This window comes from Chiloscyllium plagiosum, unplaced genomic scaffold (genome assembly GCF_037043375.1).
Source record: "Chiloscyllium plagiosum isolate Xiang-an unplaced genomic scaffold, Cpla_swu_hap1 HiC_scaffold_37, whole genome shotgun sequence".
Taxonomy (NCBI): domain Eukaryota; kingdom Metazoa; phylum Chordata; class Chondrichthyes; order Orectolobiformes; family Hemiscylliidae; genus Chiloscyllium; species Chiloscyllium plagiosum.
In genome coordinates, this window is record NW_028270175.1 from 8,037,548 (window position 1) to 8,051,554 (window position 14,007).

The window sequence follows — 14,007 nt, forward strand, 5'->3', positions numbered from 1 at the left end:
TGTGTGTGTGTGTGTGTGAGGGTGTATGTGTGTGAGGGTGTGTGTGTGTCTGTGAGGATGTGAGGGTGTGTGTGTGTGTTAGAGGGGGTGTGTGAGTGTGTGTGTGAGTGTGTGTGTGTGTGTGTGAGGGTATGTGAAGGTGTGTGAGGGTGTGTGAGGGCGTGTGAGGGTGTGTGTGTGGGTGTGTGAGGGTGTGTGCGTGTGAGTGTGTGTGTGTGTGTGTGAGGGTGTGCGTGTGCTTGTGAGGGTGTGTGTGTGTGAGGGTGTGTATGTGTGTGTGTGAGGGGGTGTGTGAGTGTGTGAGTGTGTGTGTGTGAGGGTGTGTGAGGGTGTGTGAGGGTGTGTGTGTGTGTGGATGTGTGAGGGTGCGTGTGTGTGTGTGAGGGTGTGTCTGTGTGTGTGTGTGTGTGTGAGGGTGTGTGTGTGTGTGTGGGTGTGTGAGGGTGTGTGAGGGTGTGTGTGTGTGCGTGAGTGTGTGTGTGTGTGTGTGTGTGAGGGTGTGTGAGGGTGTGTGTGTGTGGGTGTGTGAGGGTGTGTGAGGGTGTGTGAGGGTGTGTGAGGGTGCGTGTGGGTGTGAGGGTGTGTGAGGGTGTGTGAGGGTGTGTGAGTGTGTGTGTGTGAGGGTGTGTGAGGGTGTGTGAGGGTGTGTGAGGGTGCGTGTGGGTGTGAGGGTGTGTGAGGGTGTGTGAGGGTGTGTGAGGGTGTGTGAGGGTGTGTGAGGGTGTGTGAGTGTGTGTGTGTGAGGGTGTGTGAGGGTGTGTGTGTGTGTGAGGGTGTGTGAGGGTGTGTGAGGGTGTGTGAGGGTGTGTGTGTGAGGGTGTGTGTGTGAGGGTGTGTGAGGGTGTGTGAGTGTGTGTGTGTGAGGGTGTGTGTGTGAGGGTGTGTGAGGGTGTGTGTGTGTGTGGGTGTGTGCGCGCTATGTTCAGACTTGCCTACTCCCCAAAGGCAGTAGCAGCCTTACCGTTGGCGTCCAGTCCAGCTGACCTGGACAGGGCAGTGGGTGCAGTCAGGGGATGGGGGGGGAATGGACAGTGGGTGGGTGTGCATGATGTGGGGCAGGGGTGGGGGAGGGTGGACGGTGGTGGGGTGCATGAGGTGGGGCAGGGGCAGGGAAGGGTGGAAGGTGGGTGGAGGTGCATGGGGTGGGGCAGGGTGGACGGTGGGTGGGGGTGCATGGGGTGGGGTGGGAGCGGGCAGAGGCGGGCACGGGTTTGGATGGATCAGACGGGGGCAGGTGTGGGGTGGATGGGTGGTGGGGTTGGACGGGGTTGGGGAAGTGGATGGGGGCTGGGACGGGGGTGGGTTGGGATCAGATGGGGGTGGCGTGTGTGAGGCGTGCTGCTGCCTTGTCTCCTGAATGGGGAGCAGACTTAACAACTGCTCACTGTCTCAATCTCATTGAACTGATTGGGGGGGGGGAGGGGTTTAGAGCAGGAGGCTACAGCAATGCTGCAGGTCCCTTACACACAAGTGTGTGTCTGCTCAGAAACAGACCCTGAGACAGAGGGAGGGAGCAAGGCAGGCAGAGTGAGGGAAAAGGAAACTGCAGAAAACTCCAAGCCCCAGAGGAGGGGCATTGAATCATTTGACTGAATAATCAATTATCCAAAAGAATAGTGCTCGCCCACCTCGTTCAGATAATTGAGGTTCCTCTGTACATGGGATAGCATCCCCTGCTAGTTCCCCTCCAAGCTGCTCATCATCCTGACTTGGAAATATTTCACTGACTCTTCAGTGTCACTGGGTCAAAATCGTGGACAGCCCCACCCTCCCCAACAGCAGTGTGGGTGTCCCTACACCACAGCATTACAAGAAGACAGCTCACCAGTACCCTGTCCAAGATCATGGAGAATGGGCAATAAATGCTGGCCCAGCCAGTGACAGCCACATCTCAGGAATGAATTAGAGAATGATCATGACTCATCTTCTACCTCAACTCTACCTGCCCATCCATACCCATTGATTCCCAGAGAGATCAGAATGAGGGGACATTAAACAAACGTGTACTGATAACCTCAGAGAAGGAGAGTACTTCATCAAGTCAATGACTGAATATATAATCTTGTGGTAATTCCAGCATACACTAATCACCTGCTCCAAACAGCAAGTTCCCACATGCATAAATGTGGTAATGGTCAGATAATCTGTTCTTAGGAATTTAATTGAGGGATAAGCATCAACTTAGGACAGCGGGAGTATCTCCAATGTCTTTCTTTGCTTCCAGCTGACCAGGCAGATGGGACAACGGTTTGAGGTCATTATCTGAAAGCCACTTCTGACAGTGCAGCTCTCCCTCAGTGTACTGCACATGAGGTGTCAACCTCAGGAGTAGTTCTCGACTGTTGCTGCCTCACAACACTGCTGTCAGTTTCCACATTACCCTTCCAAATGTGTGTGTGAGAGAGAGAAAATGTGTGCGTGATTCAGAGAAAGAGAGAGAGAGAAAGAGAGAGAGAAAGAGAGATCAATAGATAGATAGAGAGGCTTTCTCTGGCAGTTTGGAGACTGTCTGCTTCCATATTCCGCATACGCCAACTTCCAATTGCCCAGGAACCAATCAGAAAGCTGTTGTCAGGCTAATGACTCCTGGCCTCCACAATTGGTCCTGATTGTACCACCCAATCAGCTTGCTCTGCACACACTGCCCATAGAGCTTTGGTATCTCAAACAATTCCCTCCAATGCTTGAACAAAGCAGCAATGTAAACACAACTCACATTGAGTTCCAGTAACTTGGTTATAAAAGTGTGGCAGTTCCTTCCACAATCCCAGGTTTGAAGACGTTCTTCTCCTATGTTGGCCCCACTCCGAAATAAATAAGAATAAAAAGATGTGGTCTTTACTGAGAAACATCTGCTATGAGGATTGATTGGAGATGTGGTGACTGTTTTTCTTGTAGAGTAGAAGTTGGGATTTGATTGAAGTTTTCAAAATTGTGAGAAGGCTAGGCAGAGCAGAAAGGAAGAAACTGCTCCTGTTCACCAAAAGGATCAAGAAGCCGAGAGTTGGGATTTAAAACATGATTTTCAAGAGAAGTAACTTCAAAGTGAAAAATAAACTTCTCTCACAGTGAGTGGTTCAGGTCTGGAATAAGGAGCGGGCAGATTCAATCGAGAATTGCAAGAGTGCGATAGACAATTAATTAAACAGAAATCATGTGTAGAAATGGCAGGCACTAGCTCACAATGCTCAGACAGCTGGTACAAACACGATGGGCTGAATGGCCTTCTTCTGTACTGTGGAGATAGTGAGAGTCAATAAAGTGAGGCGCTGGAAAAGCACAGGATCCGAGGGGCAGGAGAGTCGATGTTTCGGGCAGGAGCCCTTCATTAGGACTCGTGAAGAAGGGTCCTGCTTGAAACATCGGCTCTCCTGCCCCTCGGATCCTGCCTGACCGGCTGTGCTTTTTCAGTGTCACACTTTATCATCTGATGTTGCCGGGATTGGAGGATTTGAGCGATAGGGAGAGGCTGGAAAGGCTAGGGCTGTTTTCCCTGGAGCGTCGGAGATTGAGGGGTGGCCTTACAGAGGTTTATAAAATCATGAGGGGCATGGCTAGGATAAATAAACAAGGTCTTTTTCCTGGGGTGGGAGGAGTCCAGAACTAGAGGGAATAGGTTTAGGGTGAGAGGGGAAAGATATAAAAGAGACCTAAGGGGCAACGTTTTTCACGCAGAGTGTGGTACGTGTGTGGAATGAGCTGCCAGAGGAAGTGGTGGAGGCTGGTACAATTACAACATTTAAAAGGCATTTGGATGGGTATATGAATAGGAAGGGTTTGGAGGGATATGGGCCGGGTGCTGGCAGGTGGGACTAGATTGGGTTGGGATATCTGGGCAGCATGGACGGGTTGGACCGAAGGGTCTGTTTCTGTTCTGTATGTCTCTGTGACTCTACGACTCTTCTTCTGCACTGAAGCAATTCTGTGAGGCTGAATTCATTATCTTGTTTCGAATGCTGTGTACAACTGGACACAGTGCCCCAACATTGCCTGTTTAACATTGTATTGCATTCTAATCATTTTTTATCCTGATCTTAATTTTATCCACCTTGTAACTTTGCTGAGTTATTTTCTACGTCTTGTGACCAGTTTTGTTTTTCTCTGATCTGAGCTCCCTCTCAGAGTTCTATCCCCTCACCAGTCTCCATTAAAAAAACCCTCTCTTTTATTAACGGACATCAATTCTGGAAAACAACACACGCAGCAACTACTCACCATGACACACGTCTTTAAGTTTGAAAAATTCAGTACTCCTCTGGAAATGTTGCAATTACCTTCCTCCAATAACCCAGTACATTCCTGCCAAGCTTATACACATAAAAACCATCCAGCCAGTAACTGCTTTCCCAGCTAATGGACTCATTTAAAACCATCTCAGCAATGTTCAGATGGAAGGGTGAACTTGCAATAAGGTCCCCCCCCCCTCCCCCACCGACTCCAAAAAGAAAGCATTGTTCTTATATAATTCTGATTAGGGAGAAACAGCGTAACTTTCAAATTATCCATCCCAGATATATAAAGGACTGATTGCCACTCATCAACATGCCTGCCCTCATATCAGTTGGAAGTCCCAATAATTACAGATTTATTCTACCGATGTAGTAACCAGTGAGCTCGCTCTGAAGTAAACAGACTTCACAAATGTTCCTGCAGGATAGAGTGGAGGAAATATTTTCCACGTTCATTTGGAGTCACATCCTGAGTTCAATGTTTTATGTGCCACTCCTGCGCGCAGTGCAGCAGACTGCATAGGATATGTCCGGGGAGCTTTGCCCCATCACGGGGCAGTCTCAGTGCTGTAAGCAGAGACAATCAGAGTACCCCTGCTTCAGGATCTCTGGGAAGCTAGTGTCAATATACGGCTTCGGTCTCCCTGCCCCCATTTTAAAGAGATGATGCAGATCGAGATTCAAACTGAGTGTGTTACCCAGTGCGTTAAGTGTCAGCTCAGTGGGAACTAAAGTAATTCGTCGGTTATATTTAAGAGTGAACCACATCGGGGTGTTGGGGAATGGGGAGCGAGGGTGTGGGGGTGAAGAGGGTGTCACGGAGTGTTGCGGAGAGAGGGAGTCAGGGTGTGGGAGTTTGAGGGGGGGGGGAGAGGTGTCAGGAAGTGGGTGGTGAGAAGGAGTCGGTGTTTGTTGGGTTGCGAGGGGGAGAAGGAGTTTGGGAGTGGGTGTGGTGGGGAGTGGGTGCGGTGGGGGAGAGGGAGTTGGGGAGTGAGTGTGGTGGGGAGAGGGAGTTGGGGGTGGGTATGGTGGGGGAGAGGGAGTTGGGGAGTGGGTGTGGTGGGGGAGAAGGAGTTGGGGAGTGGATGTGGAGGGGGAAAAGGAGTTGGGGAGTGGGTTTGGTGGGGGAAGAGGGAGTTGGGGTGTGAGTATGGTGGAGGAGAGGGAGTTGGGGAGTGGGTATGGTGGGGGGGGGAGTTGGGGAGTGGGTATGGGGAGAGAGGGAGTTGGGGAGTGGGTGTGGTGTGGAGAGGGAATTGGGGAGTGGGTATGGTGGGGGAGAGGGAGTTGGGGAGTGGGTATGGTGGGGGAGAAGTAGTTGGGAATGGGTGTGGTGGGGAGACGGAATTGGGGAGTGGGTGTGGTAGGGAGAAGGAGTGGGGAGTGGGTCTGGTGGGGAGAGGGGGTTGGGGAGTGGGTGTGGTGGGGGAGAGGGAGTTGGGGAGTGGGTGTGGTGGGGGAGAGGGAGTTGGGGAGTGGGTGTGGAGGGGGAGAGGGAGTTGGGGAGTGGGTATGGTGGGGGAGAGAGAGTTGGGGAGTGGGTATGGTGGGGGAGAGGGAATTGGGGAGTGGGTGTGGTGGGGGAGGGAGTTGGGGAGTGGGTGTGGTGGGGGAGAGGGAATTGGGGAGTGGGTATGGTGGGGGAAGAGGGAATTAGTGAGTCGGTATGGTGGGAGAGAGCCGGGGTGTGGGTGCATGAGGGCGGAGAAGGATTCAGGGAGTGGTGGGGAGAATTGGGGCGTGGGGGCAGCGAGGGAGTCAGGGAGTGGGGGTGGTGGAAGTGTTGGGGGAGAGAGGGAGTTGGGAGATGGGGGGGAGATAGAGTTGGAATGAGGGAGAGAGGTAATTGGGGCGTGCGGTGGGGGGAGAGGGAGTTAAAGAGTGGGTGTGGTGGGGAGAACTGAGGCCTGGGGGTGTTGGGAGGAGGGGTGTAGTTGGGGAGTGGGTGTGGGGGCTGAGGGAGTTGGGGAGTGGGTGTGATGGGGGCGAGAGGAGGTCGGGGCATGGGGCTGGGGGTGAGAGGGGTAATGGGGGTGTGGGGGTGGGGAAGTGGGAGTCAGGTTATTGGGTGGAGCTAGGGTTGTGTGGCATGGAGATGGAGGATCAGTTACAATCACAGTGAATGCCTGAGCAATCTTGATGGGCTGAATGGCCAACTATTGCTCCTACTGTCTTTGATTCTGAATTCACTGAGAGTTTGTTGTCCCTCTTTACACTCTCCCTACCCCTAGCCACAGCCTGATTTTAGTTAGCTTCATGGGCTGGATAGCGAGTTGTGATGCAGAGTGAGACCAGCAGCATGGGTTCAATTCCCCACCAGCTGAGGGTTACTATGGAGGACTCTCCTTCTCAACCTCTCCCCTCCCCTGAGCTGGGGTGACTCTCTGGTTAATCTAACTACCATCCATCTCTGTCAAATGAGAGGGCAACCCTCTGGGACTATGGCAACTGCAGCATTGGCTGTTTGGGTCAACAGGTGATAATGGGTGCAGGTGGTCATTAGGGTGACACCGACAGCCGTATTGTGGCAGGGGTGGGGAACCGACAGGTGGGTGTGACCCACACCCCAATGGGCATGCCAAGGTAACCCCAGCAATAGTGTTAGGACAGCCATTAGGAAGTGCGGGGTGGCGGGGGAAGGTTCTGTTCAGTGAAGAGTACACCCACCTGCAAATGTCGGGATGGTGCTGGTGTATTCAGCTGCCTTCTGAAGCTCTTGCCTGACCTCAGAGTTGTACGCTTGATACTGACCAATGACGGCCCTGCGTTTACCAAGTCTTTCCAGGCTGGCATACACCTTCATTTTGTTTCTGTGGATCTCTTCCGAGTCACTGATGTTGGCTGGGGTCTCCATGGCAACAAAGGTCAGAATTTCGGTCAGGTGGTTCTGAATAACGTCGCAAATGACCCCGTACTGCTCGTAAAAACTCGTGCGGCCTAAGGACAGAGCAAAGTTACATGTGAACGATCCTGAGTTAGCCTGCAGTTTCTACCCACAATCCCTTGCTTTGTAATCACCGCTGAGCTCAGAGGTTTCACTGTCGGGCCCTGTCAGAAAATTTGCTGAGCCAGCGTCTTGACAGCTCACTAAGAATCAGGAGAAACCTGTAGCTCTGAAGAAGGCCTATCATACCCCTGCTGGACCCTTGAAAAAAATCAAATCAACTGGAAGGTTTGAACATTTGAAACAAACATAGAAATGAGAAGTAGGCCATTCGGCCCTTCGAGCCTGCTCCCCCCCCATTCAATACAACGATGGCTGGTCTCTCAAGACAGTGCCTTGTGCCCACATTCTCCCCATACCAATTAATCCCTTTAACCTTTAGAACTATATCTAACTCCTTCTTAGAAACATTCAATGTTTTGGTCTCAACCACTCTCTGTGTCAGAGAATTCCACAGGCTCCCCAATCTCGGGGTGAAGACTCTTCATCTCTGTCTAAAATGGCCGACTCCATATCCTCAGACTGTGACCCCCTGGTCATCAGGGATATCTTTCCTGTGTTTACCCTGTGTAATCCTGTTAGAATATAATAGATTTCTATGAGATTCCCCCTCATTTTGTTAAACTCCAGTGAATATAATCTGAACCAATCCAGTCTCTTTCTGTCAGTCCTGCCATGCAGGTAATCTGTCTGGTAAACCCTCGCTTCCCTCCCTCCATCGCCAGAACATCCTTCCTCAGATAAGGAGACCAAAACTGCCCACAGTCTCGGACTGATGTCGATGCACACGTTTCTTTTTCTTTTCCTTCTATTTCCCCCGCACTTTCGCCTAACTGCGGTAGTGCTTTCTTTCCCCCCCGCACCCATGGTGTGTGTGTGTGCAGGTGTGAGACACAGTGAAAGACACAAAGTGCATGAATCTTTATTCAGTTTCCACCACCAGGAAGATAGGAAGACACCCAGTGGCCAGTGACAAGCACTGCCCTTCACATCAAAGGGCAGTGCTGTGTGGTCAAACAGTGACGGGGTGGGGGGGAGGGGGGGCAGGGATTAAATCAAAATAGAGTTGGAGGGGGAAATAATGCACTCCACTCCGTGCGGCGCCCACCTCTCCCTGAACAACTCCAGGGTGTTGGTCGACACCGCGTGCTCCTTCTCCAAGGACACCCGGGCTCTAACGTAACCGCGGAAGAGGGGCAGGCAGTCGGCCCTAACGACCCCCTCCATGGCCCGCTGCCTCGACCTGTGCACACATCTCTATCAGGAAAGCGAACTCTAACTAATCTCTTCCACAACTCCTCAATGGAGATACACTGGAGGACAAGAGGTTAATATCAAATTGTGTCCCACACCCTTCCTCTTTTCCCATCGCCCTGTAGATGCGTCCATTTCAAACGGTTAAATTTGCTCTTTTATTATTTATGTGGTTTCCTCTTCAGGCAGTACGTTCCATATTATAAGAATCTGCTGCATTGAAAACAAAGATTCTTATCAACCCCCTCCCTGGCCAGTGATCAACAATCACTGTTCATTAGTTGCTGTCTCTCACCATCATTAGACACAGTTCATTTCAGGACATATCCAAGTTAAGGCATGGAGAAACCACGAGGCAGAACCCGCTGCCAAACTCTGGACATCAATCCGGGGCTAACACAGGCCAAGCTGGTCACAAAATTAGGAGACAGTGAGGTCTCCTGATGAAGGGCTCCGGCCTGAAACGTCGACTCTCCTGCTCCTCGGATGCTGCCTGGCCCGCTGTGCTTTTCCAGCACCACACTCTCGACTCTGATCACAAAATTAGGGCAGGCTTTGTTGATCCACAGTTCTGTCACAAACCAATAAGAATTCCTGTTAGCTCAGTAACCTCAGCAGGAGCTTTGCTGTGCAGGAGAAGAGGTTAGTGGCTCTGGACAAGCTCAGCAGGTCTGACAGCATCTCCGGACAGAGTCAATGTTTTGAGTCTGGTATGATTCGTTCCGAACAGGAATTTGATTGATTTACTGTCACGAGTCCCGAAGTACAGTGAAAAGCTTTGTTTACGAGCAGATCATGGTAAGCAAGGACATACAGCTCAAAGAGACTTAGACAGAGGCACACAGCTTACATTGCACAAGGCTTGTTAGTGGCGACATCAATGTTAGCAAGGTCAGGAGTATTTGAGGCCATTCTGAATCCTGGAATAGTACCCTGCAGAATGAGTTGGAAATTATGGTTACATGTCCTGCTTCCCGTGACTATCAATTGCCCAGTATATTTGAGACCTGGAGGAGTTGATGACGTATCGTGCATTCCCAGAGAGCCCCCTTGAGCCTGCTGCACCATTTAATATGACCACGCTGGATCTGAAAGTGACTTCAAATCCACATTCTCACTACCTCCATGGCCTCTTGCCAACTAGAGAGTCCCTTAGCTTCGATATCCCAAGAAGGGTTCCAACTGTAGTTGTACAACTGCTCACCACAGCTCACACGAGGTACCACTGAGCCAGAGGCCTGTATTCAGTTCAGGATCAATGTCTGTACAAGATGGGGGAAGAGAGCTGGAAAAGAACACATTTCACTTTCATGCATTTTGTCAGCATTATATCTGTGTTGCTGAACTCAGGGACCTTGGAGTACAGGTTCATAGCTCCTTGAAAGTAGAGTCACAGGTACATAGGATAGTGAAGAAGGCGTTTGGTATGCTTTCCTTTATTGGTCAGAGTATTGAGTACAGGAGTTGGGAGGTCATGTTGTGGCTATACAGGACATTGGTTAGGCCCCTACTGGAATATTGCAATTCTGGTCTCCTTCCTATCGGAAGGATGTTGTGAAACTTGAAAGGGTTCAGAAAAGATTTACAAGGATGTTGCCAGGGTTGGAGGATCTGAGCCACAGGGAGAGGCTGAATAGACTGGAGCATTGGAGGCTGAGGGGTGACCTCATAGAGGTTTATAAAACCATGAGGAGCATAGATAGGGTATTTAGACAAAGTGTTTTCCCTGGGGTGGGGGAGTCCAGACCTAGAGGGCATAGGTTTAAGGTGAGAGAGGAAAGATATAAAAGGGACCTAAGGGGCAACTTTTTCACGCAGAGGGTGGTACGTGTATGGAATGAGCTGCCAGAGGAAGTGGTGGAGACTGGTACAATTGCAACATTTAAAAGGCATCTGGATGTATATATGAATAGGAAGGGTTTTAGAGGGATATGGGCCAAGTGCTGGCAAATGGGACGAGATTAGGTTAGAATATCTGGTTGGCATGGACGAGTTGGACCGAAGGGTCTGTTTCCATGCTGTACATCTCTATGACTCTTCCAGTCTCCTCGGTGGATTCCAACACATGCAAAACAATAATGTAATAAAATGGCGCCATCTGGAGGCCCAGCAGGAATGGTGCAGCGTGAAGAGCCAAGAGGTGCTTTCAACTTGTCTTCCTGATGAAGGGCTTTTGCCCGAAACGTCGATTTTGCCTGTCCTCGGATGCTGCCTGAATTGCTGTGCTCTTCCAGCACCACTAATCCAGAATCTGGTTTCCCGCATCTGCAGTCATTGTTTTTACCTTGTCTTCTCAATTGACAGCTGTCCCATTTTGTTTCACTTGTCTTTGCTGCCTTTATTATTTTCCTTCTGATTTTGGATGGAAGATGTTTATGATTCTGCCATTCACGCCTCATCTATGACCCATCTCCTGTTTCTTTACTTGTCCCATTCCCACTCTGTTAGGCCCTGGACTATGAAATCCTCTTGGTCATTTAATATCTCCTGTCATCCACCCTCACGGTGACTGGGACTGCTCCTTTCACTATTATCATCCACCCCCTGCACCATCCCACCCTCACTTTGTGAACACCTACTAGACTCCTAATTTTTCCCAGGCCTAATGACGAGTCATTGATCTGAAATGATAACGCCATTGATCCTTTGAAAAATGTCATCTGACCAGTTGAGTTTATTTGTTGCGGTTTGGCTAACCCAATCATCATTTTCCAATCACTGTTCAGCAGTAACATTATAACGACATTTAGCACAGTCCCGCCCACTCGCTGTTCCTCGTCCCCCCACTTCAACACCACGTTGAGGCTTGAAAATCACGTTGAGGGTGGTGGGAGAATGTTTAAATTGTTTAAATTGCACGGATCTTAAAAATCCCAGTGTAGGAGCAAATTGTTGCAGATGCTGGAATCTGTACTGAAAACAACAAATGCTGGAGATCGCAGTGGGTCAGGCAGCATCCATGGACAGAGAGCAAGCCAATATTTAGAGCCCAAATGACTCGAGCTCTGCAATTGTACAACTGTTGACCATGGCTCACACTAGGTCCCATGAAGCCTGAGGCCTACCTCCTGTTGAGGAGGAGTGTCTGTAGGAGATGGGGGAAGAGAACACATTCCACTTTTATGCGTTTTGTCAGCACTATTCAACCAGAATTAAAACACCTACGTTCTCACTGACATTTTAGGGCAGGAATCAGGCTTTAAAGATCAGCCAATTGGTCCAAGCCTACCACTAGCAAGGAAAGAAACCCAGAGATTTCCAGGGTCTTCCCAATTGTTAGGGCTGGGTTCGGGATCACTCCTGCATTGGTGTTTGTGACTGTAGCCATAGTTTGGGAGCCACCGTTTCACCTCTTAATGATCTTGCAGAATTACTGAAATAATGTCGAAATTTTACAACTCTTCAGTTGTCACGTCGTCAATGACATTCATGTGCAGAATGTCGTTAATAATTCAATTGCTAGCTTTCTTCCCTTTTTGTATTTACCCATTTCTAAGCACAGTACTCCTCCTGAGAGTTTCAACAGCAAAACACAGACCATTGCCTCCTTCCCCTGGTTTGTAATGTCAATGCACAACTGGTAACATGCTCATCTGAAAGCTACGGTAATAGACCAGAAAAACTTACCTGGGAATTTCACCTGAGTCAGCTTTTGCTGAACCGTCACAGAGTTACATTACAAGATGTAACTTGTACTTAATAATCTGTACCTGGGTACCTAAGATGGCGGCATACGTGGCGACTTGTAAACTTTTCACTATGACAGTAAAGTTTATTCTAAACTCAAGGAGGGCAGCTGACTGGAATGATAGAGTTTTCTCTCTTTCCTACCTTTTGTATGGTCAATGCTCCCTGTAATTATAGTTATTGTTTTTTTTAAAAATTGAATTGCTCTGATACGATGCAATATATCTCTGAGGCAAATGGGACTTGAACCATTGACATCTGGCTCAAAGATGCCAGAGCCCTCAGCCCTGTAATTATATCGCTGCTGAAGATGCCAACCACATGAGAAAAGATGCCCATTTCGATGACAACCTTTGCCATCACAGGAACACTCAGAGCACATTATAGTCAATAAACTGTTGTCAAAATGTAATCACTGCTGTAATGAACAACAAGTAACAGGTTAATGTCAACACTGGGGTGACACGGTGGCTCAGTGGTTGGTACTGCTGCCTCACAGCACTAAGGACCTGAGTTTGATTCCACCCTTGGGGACTGTCAGGGACAGCGTCAGGGATCTGGGTTTGATTCCAACTCTCTGTGTGGAGTTTGCATGTTCTCCCAGTGTTCTGCGTGGGTTTCCTCTGGGTGCACCAGTTTCCTCCCACAGTCCAAAGATGTGCAGGTTGAATAGATTGGCCATGGAAAATTGCCCATCGTGTCCAGAGATCTGCAGGTTAGATGGATTAGCCATGGGAAATGCAGTATTATAGGGATAGGGGGTCTGGGTCTGGGGAGGATGTTTTTTGGAGGGTCAGTGTGGATGGGCCGAATTGACTGCGTCCCCACTGTATGGACTATATGACTTCTGTTGTGGGGTTCAGTGAGGGATCAATGATGGCTGAGGCACTTCAGCGTGCATGTTTAGCCTCGCCTGAAGGACATGTCCTCAGTTGAATTTCCCATCAGAGAGACAGCACCTTCTAAAGTGCAGCACTCCCAAAACACACCAACAGACTGCCCCTCTCTTATTGCTCAGTGTAGCTGGATTGGAATGATTGACAGAATGTCAATCGACCAGTTCAGCTGCATTACGATAAACCTTCCTGGCATATTAACTCCCGAGGTGGGCCCCGTAAACTGGAGGGAGGGACATTACCACTTCAGCACAAGATCCACTTTCCAATAGTTATCACAGTGCACCCAGTAAACTGGCTGCAGTATTCCCTATTCACAAGAGGGACTGGCTGCAGTATTCCCTATTTACAAGAGGGACTGGTGACAATATTCCCTATTTACAAGAGGGACTGGTAACAGTATTCCCTATTTACAAGAGGGACTGGTGACAATATTCCCTATTTACAAGAGGGACTGGCTGCAGTATTCCCTATTTACAAGAGGGACTGGTAACAGTATTCCCTATTTACAAGAGGGACTGGTGACAATATTCCCTATTTACAAGAGGGACTGGTAACAGTATTCCCTATTTACAAGAGGGACTGGTGACAATATTCCCTATTTACAAGAGGGACTGGTAACAGTATTCCCTATTCACAAGAGGGACTGGTGACAATATTCCCTATTTACAAGAGGGACTGGTAACAGTATTCCCTATTCACAAGAGGGACTGGTGACAATATTCCCTATTTACAAGAGGGACTGGTAACAGTATTCCCTATTTACAAGAGGGACTGGTGACAATATTCCCTATTTACAAGAGGGACTGGTAACAGTATTCCCTATTCACAAGAGGGACTGGTGACAATATTCCCTATTTACAAGAGGGACTGGTAACAGTATTCCCTATTCACAAGAGGGACTGGTGACAATATTCCCTATTTACAAGAGGGACTGGTGACAGTATTCCCTATTTACAAGAGGGACTGACTGTGGTTTTCCCTATTCACAAGAGGG

The 14,007-nt window shown here is 49.3% G+C and overlaps 1 protein-coding gene across 2 annotated transcripts in view; it reads right to left on the bottom strand.

The window, feature by feature from the left end:
- The window catches only part of h6pd (hexose-6-phosphate dehydrogenase (glucose 1-dehydrogenase)), an 83,432-nt gene that overhangs the window by 9,943 nt on the left and 59,482 nt on the right, over nucleotides 1-14,007 (bottom strand). For both annotated transcript variants that reach the window (XM_043676173.2, XM_087980290.1), the window contains exon 4: nucleotides 6,897-7,166. In XM_043676173.2, coding sequence (XP_043532108.2) covers nucleotides 6,897-7,166 — 270 coding nt within the window. The remainder of the gene's footprint in view (nucleotides 1-6,896; nucleotides 7,167-14,007) is intronic.